The following is a 23981-nucleotide window of genomic DNA, read 5'->3' on the forward strand; positions in this document are numbered from 1 at the left end:
GGTAACAATGAGGATAACACACTCCAGCAACAATAACTTGACAGGGTCTCATTGTCATCAAGTCATGTCGAGATAATTAACGGGGGGAGGTATCAAGAGGTATTCATACATCTGTTAAATGGCGAATAATACTCTGAGCAATGGTGGAGTGCCCCAACACTCGGCGAATCGAAGGAGTGACAGATCAGTTGACAAGTCGAAAAAAGGTTCGCAGAGTTTATTTAAAAATTTATCAAAATCCCTCATCAATGAATTAATTAAACATATATTGTATATGAGTGTTAATATGCCAGATAATAAATGGATATACAACAGGTTTTGATTTTTTAATAATTTTCGGGTGAATTGATAATATTTTTTAATGTATAACCGTACATGTTTATTATTTTGTGAATGTATTGAATTATTAATTATATATTTTATAGTTTTATGGAATGAGGACTTCGGGGGTTCTAGTGATTCAGGTTTTATTAAAATTTTTTATCGGACTCCAGTGGAAATATCCACGAGAGAATAAATTCGTGAGTTCGTTACAGATTTTTCCTCATGAAGTGTTTTTCCTCAATCGCAACTCCCGTTATTCATTTTATCATTGTCATCGAGGGTTTCTTGCTGCAAAGTTTATCAGGAGCTTTCGTGCATGAGATATTTAAATAGAAAAACCCGGAGTTTTTATCATAAATTCATATCAAACTTTTTTTTCAAATAAAAATTGCCGCATAATACCATCCACACGTGTTACCTTTCCCACCGCAATTTCAGGTTCAATTTTCCTTCAGTTTTTTATTCACGTTCATCGAATTACTCTCGGGGAATTTAATTATCTAATCCACTCAAAAAAATATAAAATAATTTCAGAAAAACTATAATTTTATATGAATGGAAACTGAACGGCTAAACACTCTCTGGAAATTATCGGTTATTTTTATCGATGAAATGCATTTTTCCGCTTTCAACACCGAGCTATTATTTATTTTCCCATTGTACTCTATTTGTCGAGGAAAATATTGAATTGGGGGTTTGAAAGAGATGTATTGAATCGTTTTCATCCCGAAAACAAAGTCGAGAAATCATAAAGTGAATGAAAAAGCAACAAATCAGTCGACCCGAGTTTTAATCGAATTTTCTGTTTATCAATCGATTTTCCAGATATTCCCGCCATCGAGTGCCGAAATTGGTTGCTCCATCGTCATTACACGCGTCATGAATACAGAATAGCAAAATTTTTAATTGATCAGGAATTAATGAACTCCCATGGACACAATGAGTACGCGAGTTATTTAAAGGTACCGCAAAAATAAAAGAAAATAAAAATTAATTATTCGAATTACCGCTTAAAATGACTGTTTAATTATTTTTCAATTCATTACATGGATATAATAAATCCAATTAATTGTTCTATCAATTAATACTTGAAGTACTCGAATTGTTTATATTTTATTGAATTTTTTAGGGATTAATTCTCCGACGAGAGGGGAAAGTTCAAGTGTCTCTCGATTGCTTTCAAAATTGTTACAATGTTAATTCCACAAACGTGAATAACGTTAAACAAATAGCTAAATCCCTGTGAGTACTTCCTATAAAAATCTGCGAGAAACAATATAAACAAATTACCTAGTCATGCAATTATTTATTGAAGATTTCTCCTGGGGAGTCACAAAAGAGCAGTCGACGCGTACCTAGAGGCCGGAAGAATGTCCCCATCGCCCGATTGGGAGATTCATCACAGTCTGGGTAAAAATTTATCAACAATTATATTAAAAACAACAACAATTTCTCGGATGCATGTCCAAAAAATCGTGGGAAAATTCAATCGAAAACTCCGGAATTCAAATTCACGCTTTCATGTCACTTGATAATTTAATTGTTTCAATAACGAGATTATTTAATCAGAATAACAATTATTTGAGTAGGTTCATTAATTGTTAAAAATAAATCCACCGATATAATGGATTCAGTGCGAAATGTGGATTTATTCCGGAGGATCACTCCATTGATTCCCATAATTGTAACAAAAATGGGATTTAATTAAAAAGGCACGCTCAACGCCATTAATTAATCACTGTTCAATTACAGGCGAGTGCTACGTGAAATTAAATTTATCGGAGGACGCCAGGAGGGAGTTCAAGAGGTCGACGGAACTGACGAAGAACGAGATTCCCTATGTGTCGTTGGGACGTCTTCACGTCGAAGAGAATCGAGTCGACGATGCGATTGCAGTTTATTCAGCAGCACTCAAGTTAGTATTCTTACCCATAAAATCGTAAAAGAAACAATGGGACTCAAGAGAATTTAATTGAATGGAAGAGAACCCTCGATTTTCTCCAGAGACTTTTTAATAAAATCCCAGTCTGTCTGGACCTCCGATTTTTTATCTGAATTTCTTCAATTTCCTTCAAATTTCTTCAATCAAAATATCGAAATCCAAAAAAAACTTGCGTATTTTTATATTTTTAATTATTGATTGCTGTGGGTATGTGATAAACAATTTTGATGCTTTTTTTATTGGAGAGTTCTCAATGAAAATTCAAGTGCGAGGGGAAGTTTACAGCAAATAAAATTCTGTAGTGAAGCCGAGTAATTGGAGAAGATGTTGTGCGATGCACATGTCGGATAATTGCATATTTAATGCCAAGGTGTCTAGTTGAATTGAAATGAAGTTGCTGTGTGAGTAATCCCCGAGTAATTGGCGTACAAGTTCGACTTGCGAGGGTGCAAGAGTCACGAAGTATGATAAGACCGGCATTGCTCCCTGGTGCAGTAAATTGATGAGTTGAATTAATTCACTTGCAGGAATTCTTGTGAGAGCGAGGATGCTGCAATTGAGCTGGGGCTCGTGTACCTCGCCACTGGAGACATACAGCAAGCCTTTCAACAATTTGGAACTGTCCTGGCCCATTCCTCAATGTGCACCAGAGCAATTATTCCCATGGCGTACATCATCCAGGTGCTCCTCACTTTTAATTACCCAGCAACCGAATTATTGAATATATTGAAAGAAATAATTAACATTTTTTTGGGGATCCTGGCAGCTGAAAATGGCAGCTACTTCAATGCCAAGAATAAGATTGACTGAAATGTTTATAAATTTTTTATCATTTTGTAGAAAGTGGTGTTTTCACGTTATAATTTATGTTGATATTCTCGATATCGGAAAACTTGGACTTCTTTAAGTTTTCCGAGTGAAACTAAATTAGAGCATCACCTCCGTCATAATTATACACGTGGAAAATTAATTCACCACTTCCTGCATCCCCAGAATCACCAGGAGTACGACGTTGCACTATCCAAGTACAAAATTGCTGCTCAGATGCTTCCCGAGTCCTACCACTTGTGGAATAATATCGGCATGTGTCTGTACGGAAAGCAGAAAGTTGTTGCTGTAAGTTTATAACTTTATAATTCAGGGGCTGAAACCCAGGGAAATTTCCAATCTCAAATAGACGGCGGGCGGAGATTTTTATCCGATACGCACCGATACCTTCAGGAACTCATTCGGAAAACAAACTTTTAACTAAAAATATGTTCTTGGATTTACAACTATTTATCTTATTTACATTAAAAACCAATTCGCTCTTCTCCACTAATTAAAAATCATTAATAAATTTTAATCCCCAGAAATTTCTCAATTACGCAAAAATTTCCGAAAAAAAAAGAATCTCTTCGCATTATTTTCAACACTTGTTTGTTTCTTTGTTTAATAAAAAAATGAATTTGCGTTGGTAGTGGAGAATAAATGGCGAATTGAATGGAATAATGGAAGTGTTTTTTTTTTTTAGAGAAGGAAAAAAGGGAAAAGGGGAAAAATGGACTCGAGTCGCCCACCGGTGAACAAAAGAAAAAAGTGTCTGTGCCCTAAGTTTTAATGATAAAAGTTGTCTGAAGGCACGAGATGTTTCACGTTGTGTCTCACCATATTCCCAAGTGGTTGCAATATACTCTGAAAACTCCACTCCACCTTGACGGTTCCAATGGTGTCTTAAAGAATATCTAGAAATCCTGAGAATATAAAATAGAATTGTCAGAGGTTTCGCGACTATTCGAAAGAAAAATGCGGATAGCATTTTCACTTTTTATTGAAATATCTGTGGGATAAATGAGAATTCGGAGTCTTTGATATGAAAATTTTTCATCTTTCGATTCAGTCGGAAAAGAAAGGGAGAATTATTTTATCGGATTTAATTTTCCCAAGAAGTGATTTCAATAATTTCACAATTATTCTGGAATCGCTTTTTTCTGCCATTTGGAAAAAAAATGTGGAATGAATGAATTGCTTTGAAAAATTACAGGCAATCAGCTGTTTGAAGAGAGCTCATTACTTGAACCCAATGGCATTGCTTCCGGCATGCAATTTGGGACGAGTACTCCTGACCACTGGCCAGCCAGCATCAGCAGCAATTTACTTATGCTCTGCAGTCACAGCAGCTCCAAAAAATCCCCAACCCTACCTCCTCCTGGGAAGTAAGTATACCATTCACCTCCCCCAAATAACGCATTTATAAATTTACGAGACTGACATTTTACCCCGGATTAAACCAAATTTTTGGGTTGAACTTGAAAATTTGCATTTCGCATCGTAAATAGGAAAGACTGCGCATAATTTCTCGTGGGAATATTCTCTTGTACCAGAATTTTTCTGTTTATTTAATATTTTGCATAGCGGGCGACACATCTACGTGTTTGGAATAACGGATTTAAGGCGAATGGAAAAAGTAAAGTGAGAGTTTCTTGTGGAGTTTAATATTCTGACGATATTTCCAAGTCGTTTTGCGCTCCTATATTATTTCTATTTTTTTTTACATAATATTGTTAATATTCATTAAACATAATACCCTCCGCGATTTTTATGTTTCCCTAATACTTTTTCCAAAATTTCGAATTTTACAATTCCCATGAATACCTTCTCGATTTTTTTTTTGAATTTTCGAATTTTCCAATTTCGAATTTTCAAATTTCAGCGAACCATTAATATTCATTATTTCCAATTACACAATTACAATCATAATATCATAATTAGTTTTAATATAAGATTATTATAATTTAATTATAAAATTATCCCGGAAAAATGGAAAATTGTGGATGAAGTCAGAGACGTGGATTTTTTTAAATAGAAAAATTTTACGGGGAATTGTTTAATTATAAAAAAATGATAAAAAAAGTTTTATTTTCTGAACATGGCAAGTCGCCCTGAAAAAACTCGACGATTTGGAGGGATCGGAGAAGGCCCTGTCCAAAGCCCATTCGTTGACACCCCAGGATCCACTGACACTCATCAATTACGCGGTTATCCTGGAGGAACGAGGGAAAAAGGATCGGGCAAACGAGATCCTCTCAGACCTCAAGGACATTGCCGCCGTAACAACTGTTGAGCCCCAGGTAAATATAAAAATCCACATAAAAACGAATGAACACAACAGACAGAGAAGAAACCGAAATAAAAGTTTCATTCTCTGGACGATTAACAGAGCCATTCACTTTCTTTCTCTCATTTCTTATTTAGATCGTGGAAGCTGCCAGGAGTTTGTCGAGAAAACTTCTGGCCAACACCAGGATAACTGAAGACAAACGTTTGCTTAATGAAGACGAGGTTTGAATGGGAAATTTTATTGCAATTTATTCATTTACAGAATTTTTAACGACTCGCGAGAATTAATTCAACAGTCAAGTGGTGAGATTTTTTTTATGAATTCAACATAAATCCTGAATAATAATTAATGGATAATTTATGATTATAATTGAAGCTGCAACTGTAAAATTACTGTATGAATTGATAAAAATATACTTGTTGTTCAAAAATATTTGTAAACCCAAGGGAATGAAATATAAAATGGATTACAATTTTTCGCTGGATTTCCCCTTGGACAGTAATTAATTATCAAAACAGAATAATCAGTGGTTAATTGCTGTTTAATTACTCAAGAGCCCGATGGTCTCGATAATATATTCATCAACTCCAATTAATTACACCTTGGGGTAGTTGATGAGTATCGAATTGCCCCAGGAAGAAGTATCTCTATCGATTGCTTTTTGGTGGAAAATTCAACTCCTCGAATTGATGTCACGCAAAAGCAATACCGATACGCAGTTTTACTACTAAGAGCTCCAGGTGCAACCACATCTGGACCAAACGCACATCACGTTCTCTCATTTTCCTGGATATTTCTACATTCTTCTCTTCAGCTTTCCACCGCAATTTTTCTATTCTCTGGATGATGTTTTTTTTGTATTCGTTCACTCAATTCACCCGGCGGTTGAAAGGATTTTCCACAATTCTATTTTCCCTCCTCTTGACTTGATGTACACTTTTTCGATTTGAGTCTCTGATCTAATTGAGAGGAAACGTCTATTCTGGATGCCACGGATGAGAAACTAATGGGGAGAGACGGAATCGACGGGAAGCAATTGTCGAAATGAAATAAAGTCACTTTTCCACACGGTGGCATTATGGCGAGTCGATTCGGCCACCGTTTTTGCGGAATTACTCGGTACGTGAATGAGATGGTGCAATTTTTTATATGACCTTTTCTCTGGAGGATGATATTTCCTCGAAAAAAAGTTCCATACAAAATGGCGGTATTTCTATCATATTCCGAGATATTTCCTAAAAACCTCATTACCGAAATTAACTTTTTGTGACTTTTACATCTTATCGTTTCCATTGCGCAAGCGGATGAGAAAAATTAAAAAAAAAAGAAGAGACAAAAAATGTTCGCTGGGATTAAAATAAAATCACTTCCGGTCAGTGTCCATTAAGTGTTTTACGTGTGCAGACACTTCCTCCGCGGAATCCAATAATCTGAAAAAAAAAACAATTTTTTCCACTCTCCAGCTCGCGCCACATCGAATCCATCAACTCCAATTTTTCCAACCCCTCGTGCATTTTCCTCTCATTATTCATTTCATGCATTTAAAGATTTAAATAACACCAGAGATTACTCCATGAATACCAAATCTCTGAGAGACTGCAATCAAAATATTTGTCGTGCAGTTGACCTCATTAAAGCATAAATTCTAATTCTAGAATCCACTACGTTTTATGGAAAATTGTCCAGAAATTCTATCAAAAACCCACAGCCCTGAGAATTCAACATCAAAGGGCTTTCGTGTCTCATTATAAATATCACATAAATTACTGATAGAAATTGTTAATGAGGAAAATCTGATTTTTAAAATTAATTAATCGTCGAGAAAATTTCTGGTAAGTTCTTCTTTAAATAATCATCGATTTTCATTTTTCTCTATTTTTCCCGAAATAATTGTTATTAAAAATTATTATCATCACAATATTATTATTATTAATAATAATGACAATACAGAAAAATAAAAATCAGTGGATTATTCTGTAAATAAGAAATTTTTCACCAGAGATTTTACAGAATTCCAAATTTTTTTCGCTGTCATGAGAAAAACCGATTGGAAATCAAAGGATTGATCAAAGCCGATGAAGGAAGTGGACGTAAGCCTTCCCCGAGACATCCATATCACATGATTCATCTTCACATTCTCAACCGATTACTTTCATCTCCAGGAAGCAACACCCCTCGGTGAGTTCCAAGTTGTAATGCTCCAGTAACCCAGACAAATGGTTGTACACCACCTCCTGACTGGTTTGTGTATTCCATCCTCGTGCGATTCCATTCTCGTGATCCTCTCAGAAGGATTTGTTGGTGCGTGCAGAAGTTGAAGAATCGGATATCCAGGAATAGCTGGAAACTGGGAGGATACGAGTGGGTGGTGGGTTGAATAAGGGTTGATGTTTATGGACAAGTGGTTTTAATGGTTTTTATTAAATTTCGGAGATCTACAATTTTATATTATCTCTTGATCACACCAATCACTTGGACTTCCCCCTGGGCTCATTCGAGGAAAATCCGGGTGATTTTTCGTCGGGTATTCATTATTTTATCACAATATTCACATTTTTCTTTGTACAAATTTATCACTAGGTTAATATTTTTTTTAGAGATTTATACTGTACATTATCATTTTTACAGGTTTTATTTATTAAATTGTTGATGACGAGAGACTCCACTTTTGTCTCGAGAAATCCCTAGAATTTTTCTTACAATAAATTCTAATGATTCCTAAATATCCAGACGAAATTCGTTATTCGGAATTTGAAAAAAAATCTGGAAAAACCGCGGAAAATCACAGGAAAGAATTTCATAAAGAACCGAATGCGAATTGTTTAAACAATTTCGAGGATCTCAATTCGTTATTTCCAGTGAATTTCAGAAAGTCAAAAATTTCCAAACGTGAAACTCCCCCGAAATCCTGTGACAACAATAAAATATTCTCAGGATCTCCATCGACTACGAAAACCCAGAGCTTTAAAAAATGTTATATCCCCTCAGAATTTTTCATCCCCGAAAGGGGAAAAATTTTTCCACCCCATGTCGCTGGCTTCCACTGATAAAAACCCCCGAATATCACAACAAATATCAAAAATATTTCGTCCCCCAAAATCTCAACTGCGCGGCGCAAGAAAATATTTACAATAGCACGTATAAAAAACGATTAAATTCACCACGAATATATTTATAACAGATCAGCATAGAATTGCAAAATGGGGATTAATCAATTAATTCGTTGCCATGACATAATATTTCGGCTTGGTATGAATTTGATATTCAGAGGTGCATAAAATTGAAAAAATTGAAAATTGAAAAAATATTTTCCAAAAATCCCTGAAACATAATAATAACAACAATATCAATAATAATAATTTTGAATGAAAATTCTTTTTTTTTCGGTTTCGCTATGAAAAATAAAAAAACCAGATAAAAATGGATAAAAATTATTATCATTATTATTATTATTAATCGATTGACATTTTTTGAAAGAATTATCATGAAAAATATATTCTGGGAAGAGAGATGTATTAATTAAAGGATAATTAATTAAATTAAAGGATAATTAATTAAATTAAAAGATGTATTAATTAAAGGATTAAAGGATTATGTAATTAAAGGATAATTAATGAAGCCAACGATTTCATACTTTCGTAGTCGTGAAGACCCTGCGTTTGCATCATACGTAAGTACTCTGTACCTCAGTATGATTATTGGCTGGTTGCCACTTGTTCATTATCCTGGGCTTGAACAGCTGACCAAATGTCATCCGAAATTGCCTAGACATTGAGCAGTACAGGATAAAATTAATGGCGCCATTGAGAAGCGCCAGTATATCCATTATCTCCCCAAAGTTGTGATAACAATTGCGAAAGAAACAGTCACCAAGAATTCCGGATAGCAATCCGAGAACACCCTGGGGTATTTCAGTGACGAGAAACAGGAGGAGAACGGCAACTAGCATGCGAGTGGTGCGATCAGCTCTTCTCTCCGATTTTGATGGCCTCCTGGTGGGACCATCGCTGGTACACGTGTTGTAACCACGCAGCACCTGTTTACGACCTTTTGCTCTGCCACAGGAATTTTATTAAAAATTCATTAAAATAAATAAACATTCGCTTCGAGGAATTCATTCCTTAACATGAATTTTTTATCGAAAGATTTTTCCTTCCGAAAATTCCCGGGATTCCTCGGGAAATCCGTTGGAGTCAATATTTAACTGAATTATTTTTCCGGATTGTTCGGAAGTGAATTGAAGTGTCAGTACGTGATATTAAATTTCGGGAGAGCTCATCTTTTTTTATGTCATAAGTCAATCCTTTCTGGGATGGAATCCCCCGTTGAATAAATTCATTCTCACTCCGGGTTAAATTCGGAGATGGAATTGATATTTATGTGAGAAATTATTCATGAAGGGAGAAGGCCCAGGGGAAGTTTGAGCTTTTGGAGAGGAGTCTTAGTAGATGCGGTTCATCACCCAAGGGTTCGAGGCGAGATCGATAGATCTCCGTAGATATTCAAGACGAAACGAGATAAATAGAGGAAATCCACCGATTCTCATTATTTAAATAAATATAATCCAGGTGAACTAAAATATTCGGATGTAATAAACGAAAAATGAAAAATCTCAACGATTTTAATTGATTAAAAATTAATTGACGAATTCTAAGTGAATCAATGAATTTCCAGTGGATGGGTCATGGGTAATATTGGGATAAAAAAATAAAAGTACTCACTTGTAGAGGGCTTTTATCAGCCAGCAGCTGATGACAGTGAGTACTAAACAAGGTAGAAGCTTGACAACAACAGCTAATACCCAGAAATTAAGCTGATACAGGGCACCCTTTCCTGAGTAACTCGCAGCATCCACGTAGTACAGTATCTCCTCCTTGCCATCCTCAATAACCGGTTGTTTGTGTATCTGTGGAGAATACCGTCATCTTTTCTCATTTCGGTTAATTACACTCAAGAAATCCGCGGTCTTCTGAGGGGATTCCCCCTTTACTCCCACGGATTTTCGTGGGGTAATCAGTGATGAACCTTCTGCATAATTAATCACCCGGAATCCGCTGGATATTGCGTATTCGGAATAATTATTCTTCTCAATTAATCATTATTTATTCCATTTTGTTGGATTTTAATATTTTTTCCAGAAATTACTAGAATAATAATGAATAAATCATGAGAGATTAGAGAATAACTCGAGTTGATTTTTTTTTAATTAATGTTTAATTAGGAATGTTTAATTATTTTTTTTGTTTATTTAAATATGGAAGGTGTAAGGTGGGGAAATAGCTCGCGGGGATTTTGGAATGAAATTGAAGGATGGAATTATTATCGCAGTTTTGATAACTTTATGGGGATGAATAGAAAATACGACTCCATTCGCGCTAGTGGAAGGTCTCTCTTGTCTCGTCTTTGATACTGAATTCTACTCACTTCAAACACGAGAAAACTTGGGGCACAGGCAAATCCTGGGATTATAAAACTGCACCACAATGCCAGTCTGCATCTCCAGGCTGTGCACCAGGCGTGATTGTGCTGTGGAAATCTGGAGAGAATATTATAAAAAAAAATATTTAAACTTTTTCAAATCTCTGAAATTCTCACGATAATTTTCTAGTTCGATTTAATTTATTTACAAGGAATTGGAAAAATCGGAAAAATCAGGAGAAATCTAATAAATTATTTAAAAATTGGTAATGGATAATTAATGCAAATTGATTTATTGGGAATTTGAACAATTTAAAACGGAAAAATCGAAAAAAAATCGATTGGATTGAGGAAATATTCTAAAAAGCTTTCACACTTTATTTTCTGTCGTAAAAATGCAGTCGGAATTCGTCGCAGTTGAGTCAACAATAAAAATAAAACTAGAAAGAAGAAAATTCCAGACATTTATCCACGGGTGAGAGCTGTCATTGTTCCGATTGTGCCGGAGAAAATTTTGACAGCATCTCTCTATTTTCTCCTGTCGTCCCAGATATTCTTGTTTCACTTTGAAATATAGATTGAAAGTGCTATCGAGTTCTTGTTACTCAACGACGTAAGACGATATTTTAATAGTACACCTCGTTACACTAGGTGCCATCTCACCAAAGAAACGAAATATTTTCATCATATCCTAGACCTTTTTGAGACTTTTCATTCCTGGAACTCAATACGATGCACCCAATCTCCAATTCAGTAACGAAATGATGAACTGGAGTAAGTGCATTTTTTCTCGCGCACAATTTTCCCCGATATCTCAGAATTGAAGAGAGCTAGCGATTTTTTTATAGAAACATTTTTTATAGAAATTAATGAGATCTGGAAAAAAGGTATCTATGAAAAAATCGGTATGTCATGTCAATTTTGAGATATCGAGGAAAGACTGGCGTCCAAAAAAAATCACTTGTAGTTTATCATTTCACAATTTTTATTTATTCATAATTTATTATTAATGGATTAGTAATTGTGAATTATTCTGGCAATTGCGGAAAATTCTCGTCATTTCTGATCACTTGATTTATTTATGAGTGACTCGTTCACGATTTGCGGTAAAAATGCGCGCAGTGAATCGAACTTTTTTACTGTTTTGTTTTCATATCAGCTGTGCAGCCCCTTTTACACCCCATAAATCCGGAAGTGTCTGTTTTTCTCTCGTAATCAGTGTAAAACTCCCCCGCATGAAATATTATTTTTCTTTTTTTTTTCAGAAAAAATCGGATGAGGAATTTCTGTAATTATCTGTAAATTTCAGTTCGATAAAAAATAAATTCCGTTGTAAAATGCGAAAAGGGGATGACTCAACAATAAATAACGTAATAAATAACAATAAAAAATTATTTTTAGGATTTTTTATCTCAAAGCTCAAAATCAGGAGTTCAAAATTAAAAAAAATTACAACCCCTGGCCCCAAATTTTTTTCAACAGATGAATTATCTCTAATTCCCTCGTATTATTTCCGTCGTCACGTTTCTGATAAATAGAACCCGCGACACTGAATAATTAATTACGTTCTAATTTCCAGCGACGACCAAAAAATGTGTAAAAATTCCGGGGCGAAATCGATAAAAATTTCCATAAAAAATGAAAGCTCCCCTGAGATTCCCCTGAAACAGGTGTTAAGCTCCGACAATTCATTCTGAATTCTGAAAGCTCCGAGAGCTAATACCACCGGAGATTTATAGGAACTGAAAGTTTCTCAAGACTCAAGCGACAAAAAAAGAGAAGAAAAAATATTAATGAATCTTTCCATCAATCGAGAGTAAAATCCATTTGACTCGTACGGAAATTACTTGAATCCATATCTTTCTCATTCTCCTTTTTTCCCGAGACTTTTTCATCACTTGAAGCTAATTGCAGGATTTAAGGACTTCCTTCAAGTAATTACAAGCTTGAAGGTTTCCTGCTGCCTTTCACCAAAAGTTCCTGCTGCGGAATAAATTAATGTCCCCTGTACTTGATTGTCACCCCGTAAACAGCTAAAAATTGATATTTACCTTGAAGAACTTAATAATAAAATCAATGACTAAAAATAATTTTTCAGTGCGAGAAGAACGCAAGTATTTTTCGAATATTGTAATAATATTAAATTATTATTCAAATTATTTCGACTATTCAATTCGTTTCAACCATAGGAAATGGAAAAAAAAAATGGATTATCTCAGTGAAAGACGTGACTGACCTGATGGCGATGTACCTCCAGAGTGCCAGTGATAAGGTGAGTGCAATGCTGATAGTGTGAAGCAATTGAGCAAAATGCATGTGAAATAATACAAATACAGCTCCATAGTACGGAAATCTCTGGTGCTCGGGTAGAAGGAGGTACTCGTAAACGGCAAAAGGAATGTATTCGACCATGACGAGCATGTCAGCAGTAGCGAGACCAGTGAGTATTCGGTTGATGGGTGCCATCGCCATGTCCTTTCGAGTGAGGACCACGATGTTGAGGATGTTGGCGACTGTTCCGAATAAGCAAACCACCAGGGCAACGTATCCATGATAAATTCTGTACGAGAGTGCCAATTGGCGAATGTAACCACTGCAGTAGCACACCGTTTGGTACGTATTTATTGTATTGGCACTGTAATTGTTCATGTAATCGAGGTCCTCCTCGGTGATGTTGAAGCTGTCCAGGATGTGGGTGTAGTTCTTCAGGTGATGCATCGCGGTGTTGCTTCGCAGGTAGTCGACTTCCAGAAGGGATGAAGCATTCAGTGAGTCATTTCTTAAAGTACCTTCGGGGAAGAGCATCCTCTCAAGAACTCCAGGATACGTCGGCAAGGCGTCGGAGAGCTGCGGAAATTTTCGATATTTCAATGACCATTACATAAACCCGAATAAATCGAGAAATATTGATTTTTGGAGGAAATTTAATGAGCACTTTTTTGTGGGGAATTTTGTTGGCTACAAAAAAGGATTATGATGTTTTTGTCGATGGTTTTCGAGATTTTTATTTATTCGCAGATTACGGGTGGATGGATATATTCGAAAAACAATCCCAACGTCACGAAAATTAAAATAATTCTCATGTATATTAAAAATATCTACATTAAAATATTTATATTAACTTAATTAAATCGTCAGAAAAAAATTTATGTAAATATTTATATTGCCATGTAAATATGGAGATCAGTAAAAATATTAATGTATAATATTTTTTAATGTTTTATATGGGAATATTTTGATAATAATTTTTCTCAACATTTCGCTTCTCTGGATTTCTCAGTATATTTACAGTCTAGTACTTTCCCTCGGTACTGGGGTTTCTAATTACATTAAACTCAATGGTATCAGTGATTCTGACACTGCAATCTGCATCTGACAGCTCAGGTAACGGTTACACAATATTTACTATGAATTTCAATTGATTAAATGAAGTACAAGGGAAGAAAATTATCGCCGAAACAAAACGTTTTCTTGCGCCAGCTGTTAAATACGTCATCATCACCTCAAACGTTTATTTTCGATTGAAGATTTATTCCTGAGATCGTTTATTCGCAATTATTATTGTCGTAAACGAGTGGGTGGTAATTTATTGAATGGAGAATTCGGGGAATTGATGAATAATTGGTTGGAATTTTTTTAGGCAAGCGGAAAAATTGAAATCTGGATTGAATCGGATTACAATTTTTTTTTGCAGAATTCTGGTGAATTTTTTGGCCTCAAAATGATGAAGACATAGGAAAATGGAATATTCAGTATTTTTCTTATGAATTCCTGCACAACTTTTTATTTTTATCAGCGATAAAAAAATTGTGCAGTGAAATTCGCAGGAATGAAAGCCCTCAATTTTCTGGGAATTAAAAATGGAATTAAATGGGAAATAAATCGAATTCTCTCTGACCGAAGTTCGGGGAATGTTTTTCCATTTCTCGACGATAAAAAGAGGGGGGAGACTGGAGAAATCGGTGGAATTGTCCGGAGTAATCGAATGAATCGTCGGAAAAGGACGAAATCACGGAAAATCTCTGGAACAAGATTCGAATACTAATCTAGTTTGTCTCCTGAAGGGTTGACAGTTCAGGATGGCAGGTGCGCAATCAAATCTCATATCTATATATGAGAATTAATACGTTTGTAGAATTTTCCCCTTTAATCCAGAAAATCAAAGTGAGTAATTACGCATTCATTGATGGTTTAATATCCACAAACGGCTTGTTAGCGTTTACTCTATTCATGGATCTCATGTTTATTTTCAATTACCCACACATGTCTGACTAATTGCGGATTTATCTGGTTAATGAGATCCCTCTGAAGGCATTCTCCAAAAAAATTCACCCTTTCTCGATGAAATTACAGAGCACTCCGATTAATTATTTCGTTAAAAAACGATTACCGATGAAATTTCAATTCACTGAAGAGCAAGTACTTTCGTTTTTTCGGGATATCTCCCTAACGTGGGGTTTTATCAAAAAAAAGATAAAAAACTTTTTTGTAGAGGACGTGATTTTGAAGGGAAAATGTTTTTTCACTTTTTCCCCTTCAATGTGCTCTCGTCCCGGGAAATAACGATTGAAGGCAAGCGCTCTGAGGTTTAGTCAGAACTCAGTTTTCTGTGGATAATTCTGGACCGAATATTTTTATAGAAAAATATTGCTAGACTTTTTTGTAGGCAATGAAATTTCCAAAAGATAATCTTTTTTCACATTTTCTCCTAAAACGTATATTTATGTATGAAAATGACGGTTGAAAATTCGCTTTTGTGTATTTTTTGTCCGGGCATCAATCAGCTGTTGATTGACAACTAATTGGAAAATTCAATTGGAAATTGGAGAAGTAAATTGCATGTCCGGGTGGACCGGGTGTCTAATTAATTGAAATTCGGGGATCTAGAATGCATGCATCATGAATGTATTAGAGATTGTCCGAAAAATTTCTCCACCAATGAAATTTTCAAAATGACGTGTAACGTTTGAAAAATCGAAACGAAAATAATAATCAATCATTCTAATCAATCCATTCACTCGATTTACATAGTTATGAATTACTAACAAGTGGCAAGACCATGATAATTAATGAAATAATGGAATAACCGACGATTGAGTTTAATTCAATCGAGAGAATTTGCGTTGCAAGATAAATAATTGAAGCAATAAACGCACATGCACGCCGTACGTGTCGCATCACTAGCCGGAAATTACCGCAATTGCAGCCCGTAAATTACCGATACCCGAATGATATTTCAGACGATGAAGATGGAATCGGAGTTCAAAAAATATGACTGGAAATCCATCGAATTCGTCGACGAAATAATTCTCCGATGGCGTGCATCATCACGTACACTTGGAAAACAAAAAAAAAATTTACCATTTTCCCCCCGGTAATGGATTTCTTTCATTCTCGATTTTTCTCTGTAATTATCCCCCAAAAATATCATTTTTACATTAATCAATAAATTTTTTTTACTTTTTAATTACAAATTTTTTTCAAATAATTCAAGTAATAATTTTTGAATTTATATTTTAATTAAAAAATTATTATTCATGCAATTGAATGTTTTTGGAAAATCATTTTTTCGTGGATGAAGATCGCGGGAGATAATTACCCCGCCGTAATGCGGATATTAATTTTAATTAATAAAATTGGGGGTAATTAGTAATTTTAGGTGAATCTTTATTTTTGTACTCTCGACTGAAGTATTAATTCTCTTCTTCAGGCGGGAATCACCGGTTGTTATTGTTTATTATCCCGTAAAAATTACTGGAGAAAACTTAAAGTTCACCCGCACTTTTGCGGTTCGAATCGTAATTCATCCTCGTAATTATTCAGGTGATTTAGACCTCGGATAGACGGTTATGTGGTTTTTTTAGAAAATGGTTTCCTCGAGTAAATACATTCGGGCAAAGTAAATACCGAATTTGCATGGAATCTTCATTTTAATTCTCCTATCCCATTTTCCGGATGTTAATGAATTTTTTTTTCCATTTTGGAGACATACATTTTCCGTGGAACATTTTCATCTGCTCTGGAATTTAAACAAATGTTTAATTTTCGCTTCTGAAAATTTCCTTTTCTCTTATTAAATTAATTAAACAAATTTTCATTTTGTTCAAAGATGAATCTTCAGTGAATAATCATTTTTTATCTGTTTGTCCATAATTCTTTGAAAGTCTCCAGAAATTCCGGGATTAACAGGAAAAATAAAAAAATAATAACAATAACATTTACAAAGACAATAAAATTCTATAATTTTCAAGAACGCGAAGCCATCAATTCCCCAATTAATTAAAATATCACTTAAAAAATTTTCCAGGGATTTCCCAGTGAAAAATTCGATAATGGGGACAAAAAGAATGAATATAATTATTTATTAACAGTCAATAATAACAATAAAAAATAAATTCCGTTGAATATTTCTCTTTACGCACTTTTCGCCTCGAAATTTCATAAATTACGGGAAAAAATCCGTAATTTTTTTATTGTAATTCCTCTCAGTCACTCTCAAAAATTTTTTAATATTTCGATGAATAATTTGAAAAAAAAATTAATTTTTATTAATTATTATGGAATGTTTACCCTCTGGGAGGAAGTCCATAGCTCCTGGGATGGGGTAATTTATGTGCACTCAACAGGTTATCACGGATTTATCACTCGACATTCACACCCCGGAGAAGTTCGATCATCGCACGACGACCCGGTGCAACTGACCAACAATTTCCTCGCAGTTCCTCGCGACTGGTGGTGATAACCCACCCCACCACATCAGAAACCTGCGCGGAGTCCCGACAGCTCCTGATGAAATATCACGCCAAAGAGTGAATTCAATTATTCACCAGAATATTTTTTCACGCCATTTTTTTAGAGCTTTCGTCGTAAAAACTCTTGGAAAAATAAATTTTCTCAATTGCACTTGACGTGGAAAATTCCGGGGAAATGAGAAAGAATTTTTTTATTCAAATTTTTTTTTAGAAAATCATGTTTACAATTTTCAATTTCATGGAAAATTATGAAAATTCATAGGGAGCATTTTCCTCTCTGTTTTCTCAAGCTCTCCACAAATATCCGGCAGAAAAAATATTATTCAGCGACATAAATAAAAAATTCTGATTTACAACAATAAAAGTACCTCGAGTCGAGCAAATAAAGATGACATAAAAGAGAATAAACGGATTTAAAGAGTTCGATAAATGGTTTTATGAAATACTAGTGGTTCTCACATGTCCAGGACATGACATATCCCGGAGTTGATGACTCTGAACGGCAATATCAACTGCTGTCCAGCAAATAAAAATTTCTTTCCCCTAAAATGTGATTAACTATCAGTTCCCCTTCATTTCCACTTTATGCGAAATATTTTCCGATAAAACGTACGAAAACCGGACAGCAGGAAGAATTAAAGTGACTGGGTTTATCGTCAAATGTATATGTTGTACTTGTTATTGCCCTCAAGCTAGTTCGATTACTCCAGATATTTCGGTTATTTTAGTATTCTACCAGTGGATTACAATGCACCCCCGGGGTCCATTGGTTTCCGATTCCTCCATTTCTTTTCTTTCCACTGCGAAATTCGCCATTTTATATTTCAAAGATACATTATCACTAGCTAGTAAATTTATTCTCTGTGAAACTCCATTTTTCACCGATTTTATTAGTCCATAATTTTTATTTATTATTTTAGGCAATGAAATTTACTGGTGGTACAGATATTAATTATTCATTAATTGTCACTCATGTTTTAGGGAAAATATTGATAAATAATGTCAACATTTTTTTATTGTTTTAATGGATTTTCCGGCGCCGGCTTTAACGCGAGAAAATTGTTCCAGACTATTTTCAGGGGAGACTCCATTAGGCCTCGATAAATCGAATTGCGGAATTTTCCGTTGGTGAAAATTCGTTGTTTAAACCAATATTCAATCAATTTCACATTTTTCCATCCGCTGTGATAAATATTTCGAGAAAAAATTCCGGAACAATCGCGCGCTTTTCCCCGGATTTCGAGGAAAATTATTTCGTTTTTCCCAGTAATTATCCAAGAATTTTCTCTCCGTTCTGATTCTCTGACTGAACTGGGGGATCAAGAGGATTTTCGGGTAAATATCTTAGACAGAATTAGAATTCCCGGGGATGAGGATTAGTCCACCAGGAAAATACAGGGGAGATTTTCCGTTGAATTTTCCGAGAAATTCCGTTGATTGCCGTCGATTTTCGGAAATATTCTCCACTGGTTCATCAATTTAATTATTTAATCGACTGATTTAAATTTTTGAAAAATTTGAATTAAAAAAACAAAAAATTCATCAAATTTCCCGATAGTGAAAATTTCCGAGAAAATTCGGGGCATATTCTCAGCGCAGGGTAATCAACTCTGCACATGTCCCGGGTGATAGATGAAGAGTGTCGACAGTGAAAGTGAGAGATAATCTTTTTACCAGATAGTGATGTTATTTTTTTTTTTCAAAATCAAGTGATGAAGTTTTTAATATCGTCGGCCCTTCTTGCACATCATTTTTCCAGATGCTTCTCGATGAAGGAATGGAGGGCAAATTCCAACGCTCAATTACCTTAAACAATTTTATTAATAATTCAACCATAATAATTTAAACAAATAAAATTATTTATCGCAAAAAGTGAACAATTTTTTAAGTCATCTTCGAGAATTTTCCGTCATTTAGCTGAGAATTTCCAGCACAAAATTTCCTTCGCGTTCGTTCATTTTTTTCTACTCCCATCCAACAAATAATTTCCATTATTCCTAATTAATTTTATATCAAGATATTATTGAAATCGGTTAATGAAAATGATATCTTCATTCATTTTACTGATATTGAGATCGAATAAAAACCCGAAACCAGAGACTCTGTATGCATTGGATTTGCAAATACAAATGGGTTCAGACAATATCTCCTGGGATATTTAACACTTGGGAGAGCTCTCTGACCACTATAACAACTCCACCAGTAACCATTTCCCCTGGGTATTACAAGGATTATTCCTCCTCAGGTTTCCGAGGAAAGGAATTTTTGAGATCGATACGTACAATCATCCCGAATATTGTTTCTTCCCGTCATTCTCCCCGAATTTATCATTCCTCACGAAAGATATTGAATTTCCCGGAAAAAAATGCTCACCCTCTCCCACTTTTTTCCCCGATTTTATTAAATCTGGGAGGCATGTGTGGAGTTTATTAATTCCATGAATATTTTTAGATATTCCGAAATTGAAAACTGAATCGAATATATCGGATTGTATTACTCTATGATTGAAAAAAAAAATTATTGAGTGAACGGGTGGAAAAAATAGAAATAAATCAATGGGAAAAATAGTAATTAATTAACGAATCAATATATCATTGATAATTGGTATTTTCACATTGATAGAATTTCAATTAAAATATCATAATTCAATATTTCATTTATTTCATTTAATTACGTGAATAAAAATAAATTATTTATCAAATAAAATGAGCAATGCCATTTTTTCAGATTGCCGCGAGTGTCTAATTGGCGGATTCAATTATTTATGGATTAAATTAAATGCAGAAATTAATAATTATTATTTATTTATTCTTGACGTAATAGGGTGTTGACAAAAGTCACTTTTTTGGAGAGAAATTGGGGATTACAAAATCATGAATTCCCAGAAGGACTTGAGACCTGGTGCACGGGGAGTGGAGTCAATATCCTCGAGGGCAATTCACCTCACGTACTCCTTTCCTCGGTCGACGCAGTTGTTTAATACGATTTAAGTGGTATTCCAGTAGCAATTACGATCTTTTTACTCTCAGGACGCGTGATTCCGTCGTCACCCGCGGGAGTATTGATTCCAGACAGGGGATTTCCGACTAAATCTCTTATATCGGGGTCTCATACCCTCTGGTAATTGCAGAATAACAACTTCCCCGTCGAGAGTCACTCGATATTTACCCAGAGGCATTCAACGTCATTGGAATTGTAAAATAAACAAATTGACGAATTGTTTGAAAAAAATAGGTTCGCGAGTCTAAAAAAATTCGCGCTACTGTGCGACACACCATTTGAAATTTATAATTACTCATTATTTATTATAATTAACACAACGAAAAAATGAGAATCAGGAATTTTTTTAGTCTGACAGAATTAATTGAAAAATCGAGAGAATGGAAAGGAAAAAAAATGAGTGTGAGATGTCATTACGTTCTATTGCCCTCGTGTCCTTGAGAAATGGAGAGCAAACTGGATTATCGTGTGAAGAGAATCATCCGAGTTTTGCATACCGTCATTAGCATGAAACGCGGACCGTTAATATACGGGAATAAATTTCCCACAAGACGACCTGAGTGAGGAGCATCTTGGGCTCCATTTTCGTGGTATTTGCATGATAACTTGTGATATCTTTATTTCTGGGTCCCCAGCTGGTAGTGAAGCTCACTGATAGTGTAAATACCTCTGGATGACGTGGATTATGCTGACCCCGTCAAGTGAAAACAGGAAGTGATGGAGATGTCCGCCCCTGGAATAGCCATTTTGTGTTATTCCGCGTCTTATTCGAGATTGTGGAACTCCTCATGGAATTATTCATTTTTATCCACTGATATTAATTTTTCACCTCCTAAGATGGAGATAAGGCCCCGAGTTCCAAATAATAAAATTCGATAACCATCTCTCAGGCCCAGAGGAAGGCCCACGAGGTCGCGGAGGTCGTGTGGAGGTCTCGGTAAGGCCCAGGGGAAGTTGATAAGGGCGAATGCAGGTCTTCTCGATGTCTTCAGGACATCGGTGACATGAAAGTGAAATTTCCAGTCATCATAGAAAACACAGAAAAGTTATAAATAAATGAATAAATAAATTAGCGTAAAAAGCTGGAGCTATCCGTCATCCGGGGGCACCTATCATCAGCAGTTCAGCTCTCACGTAAACCCTCGGCTGCATCAATTCCCATGAACGTCGGAAAATTTACCTCCATTTTCCCTACATTTTCCAACGCTTCTCTATTTTTACAACTGTTTCAACTCTGAAACGGAGGGGAGTGGAATTTTCCAGGCATCGGCAAAACAACTCAGGGAATATTGTAAAAAATATAATGGAAAAAAAAAAGACGTGGGGCTGGAGAGTTCTGCTCCAGTGCCTCCAGTGATTTCTCCTTTGTTTCCCTCCAGGAACAGGCGAATTCACCATCCGGAAGAATCAATGTCCGGACTTTGAGTTAGCGTTGTATTACGCGCATCGATCGTTAAAATTTTCTCCACTTTGAGAGGGTCATTAGTTCTTAGCAATTATTGAAGAGCGATTAATGGAAATTTTTCAATCGCGGAAGGGATGGGTAATGGGAATCAATTTGAATTCGTTCATTAAATATCCGACTAATTGGCGCCCATCAGAATTGATCTTGATCTCCTGGAACATTTTAATTATTATAATAATTCAATTAATCTCACTATCCTCATTATTTGAATTTCTCTCTTTTTTTATTTTATCGTCTGCATTATATTTATTTATATTCCATTATTTTAGACTGGAAAATAGGAAAAAATTGTAAAGGTTGCGATGAATGCACATCAAATTGAAAAATATTGAATGAATAAAATGGACGAGTGCTTTGATCTGCAATTGCTTGGAATATTGGAATGAAAGAAAGAAAATAGCTGAATACTTCGATGTCTCGAGGGAATTTCCGGTTATATCGAATCGATTGCCTCCATCGAAACTGAATTAAAAATTCCTACGTTCGGAAGGAACATTTCTGCATGGGAATTGCCTCATTACAGTAATTATTTGCATACTGATGTTGCGGGACAATTCGTCGATTGAATTTCCCTTGCCAATCCGACTCTTGTAATTATACCTTCCTTCCATCAATTATTTATCAATTACTTTTTCATCACCCAAATTGAATTTTAAATAATTTTTTTTTGTGTCATAAAAAACAATTCAAATCCGTACCAAAAAATTTCTCTAATTGATTTAATAATAATTAGTAGATCCCGGATGTGCGCAAGCAATCGCAATTTTCCGCCATTTTTAATCTTGAAATGCCGACAAAATGGCGGAATGCCGAACTCAATTTTTCTGCTATCCAGTTATAAAATTTTATTTTGATTAAAATTTCAACAGTCAATACTTATTGATTTTCAATTAAAATTTCCAGTCAACAAATTCCCATTAATAAATAAATAATAATACATAGTTCTACCATTTATTAATTTAATTCGAGTTGAAGTCTCTCAATTGAATTTGCTCTCGATACGAAAAATTCTGCGATTTATTTTCCCGTTGCAAAAATATTAATAAACAAATAGAAATTCATTCGGTTTATTTTCCATATCTCACTGATGTCGATGGTTTAATAAAATCGTAGACGACTGTTTACCGATGTTCCCATATTTACAGATAACTCGATGCCTGATCGAGATGAAGTTGAATAAAAATATTCAATTTATGATATAAAATTTCTCGAATGGTTCTGATAAAAATCCACTGGCGTAGATATTGATAAATGTTGGCAAGACCAACAATTTACCGCGGTTCAGTTGATAAGTGGTAAATGCACTGGCAATAAAAACATGATGGAGGAAGAGGTATGCACTGAGTCTCGTTGAATGCCTCGAGTGAACCTATTCCAGACTATTTGGTAAAGTAAAATGGTCGCATTTTATGGTAGCATTTTGGCGCAGCTTTCAGTTATTACATTTTCAACTTCCTCGAGCCATTGAAAAATCTTCTACTCACATTTTTCCCACCCATACATCAGCCAGTCGAGGATTTCATGGAAATAACCATTTTTTTATCTCATTTCAAAGAAATACTTACGACTTAATAAAATTCCTTTCTTTATTCGCGCCTTCCCATTTCGAATCAAATATTAATTAAAAATTCAATTATAATTGAAAAAAATAAATATTGATTTACAATAATAATTTGTCAATAATGATCTACTCTAAAAAAATATTTTAAATGATCAATTACATTTTTATTTTATATATTTTTATATGTCAGGTAATTTTTAATGGATTATTTCCTTCGACTTCGACTCGAGCTTGACTCCGGAAAATTCTGGGTGAATACCGCAGCCCCGAATTTCACTCGTTACCCAATGAGAATCACCTCGTACACGAAAATTGCTATTGACATAAAACCATGCAAGTGTTTGCGCAGTAATTGTGGGATAATTGGGCCACTCCCCATTAATGTGGGAGAACTATGGGGATTTGAGAGGCAGTCGGCA

At 35.0% G+C, this 23981-nt stretch overlaps 2 protein-coding genes across 3 annotated transcripts; one reads left to right on the forward strand and one right to left on the reverse strand.

The window, feature by feature from the left end:
- The first annotated feature begins 36 nt into the window (after window positions 1-36).
- BBS4 (Bardet-Biedl syndrome 4) lies at window positions 37-5665 on the forward strand. Of its 2 annotated transcripts, none has more exons than XM_011313239.1 (10): window positions 37-206; window positions 1150-1286; window positions 1454-1566; window positions 1640-1734; window positions 2077-2239; window positions 2794-2947; window positions 3260-3382; window positions 4290-4461; window positions 5183-5376; window positions 5501-5665. In XM_011313239.1, the coding sequence occupies exons 1-10, from the start codon at window positions 119-121 to the stop codon at window positions 5591-5593; spliced, it is 1332 nt and encodes a 443-aa protein (XP_011311541.1). In that variant the 5' UTR covers window positions 37-118; the 3' UTR covers window positions 5594-5665. The 2 variants fall into 2 exon arrangements, with proteins under 2 accessions (XP_011311541.1, XP_011311542.1); XM_011313240.1 differs by lacking the exon at window positions 37-206 and adding an exon at window positions 256-315.
- A 3252-nt stretch (window positions 5666-8917) lies between these two features.
- Window positions 8918-17470, reverse strand: LOC105271599 (probable G-protein coupled receptor B0563.6). The gene is made up of 5 exons (XM_011313242.1): window positions 17355-17470; window positions 13021-13631; window positions 10791-10902; window positions 10088-10272; window positions 8918-9421 (listed from the first exon to the last, which is right to left on the reverse strand). The coding sequence occupies exons 2-5, from the start codon at window positions 13587-13589 to the stop codon at window positions 9031-9033; spliced, it is 1257 nt and encodes a 418-aa protein (XP_011311544.1). The 5' UTR covers window positions 13590-13631; window positions 17355-17470; the 3' UTR covers window positions 8918-9030.
- Between the last annotated feature and the right edge of the window lie 6511 nt (window positions 17471-23981).

This window comes from Fopius arisanus, unplaced genomic scaffold (assembly GCF_000806365.1).
Source record: "Fopius arisanus strain USDA-PBARC FA_bdor unplaced genomic scaffold, ASM80636v1 scaffold00113, whole genome shotgun sequence".
Lineage (NCBI taxonomy): Eukaryota > Metazoa > Arthropoda > Insecta > Hymenoptera > Braconidae > Fopius > Fopius arisanus.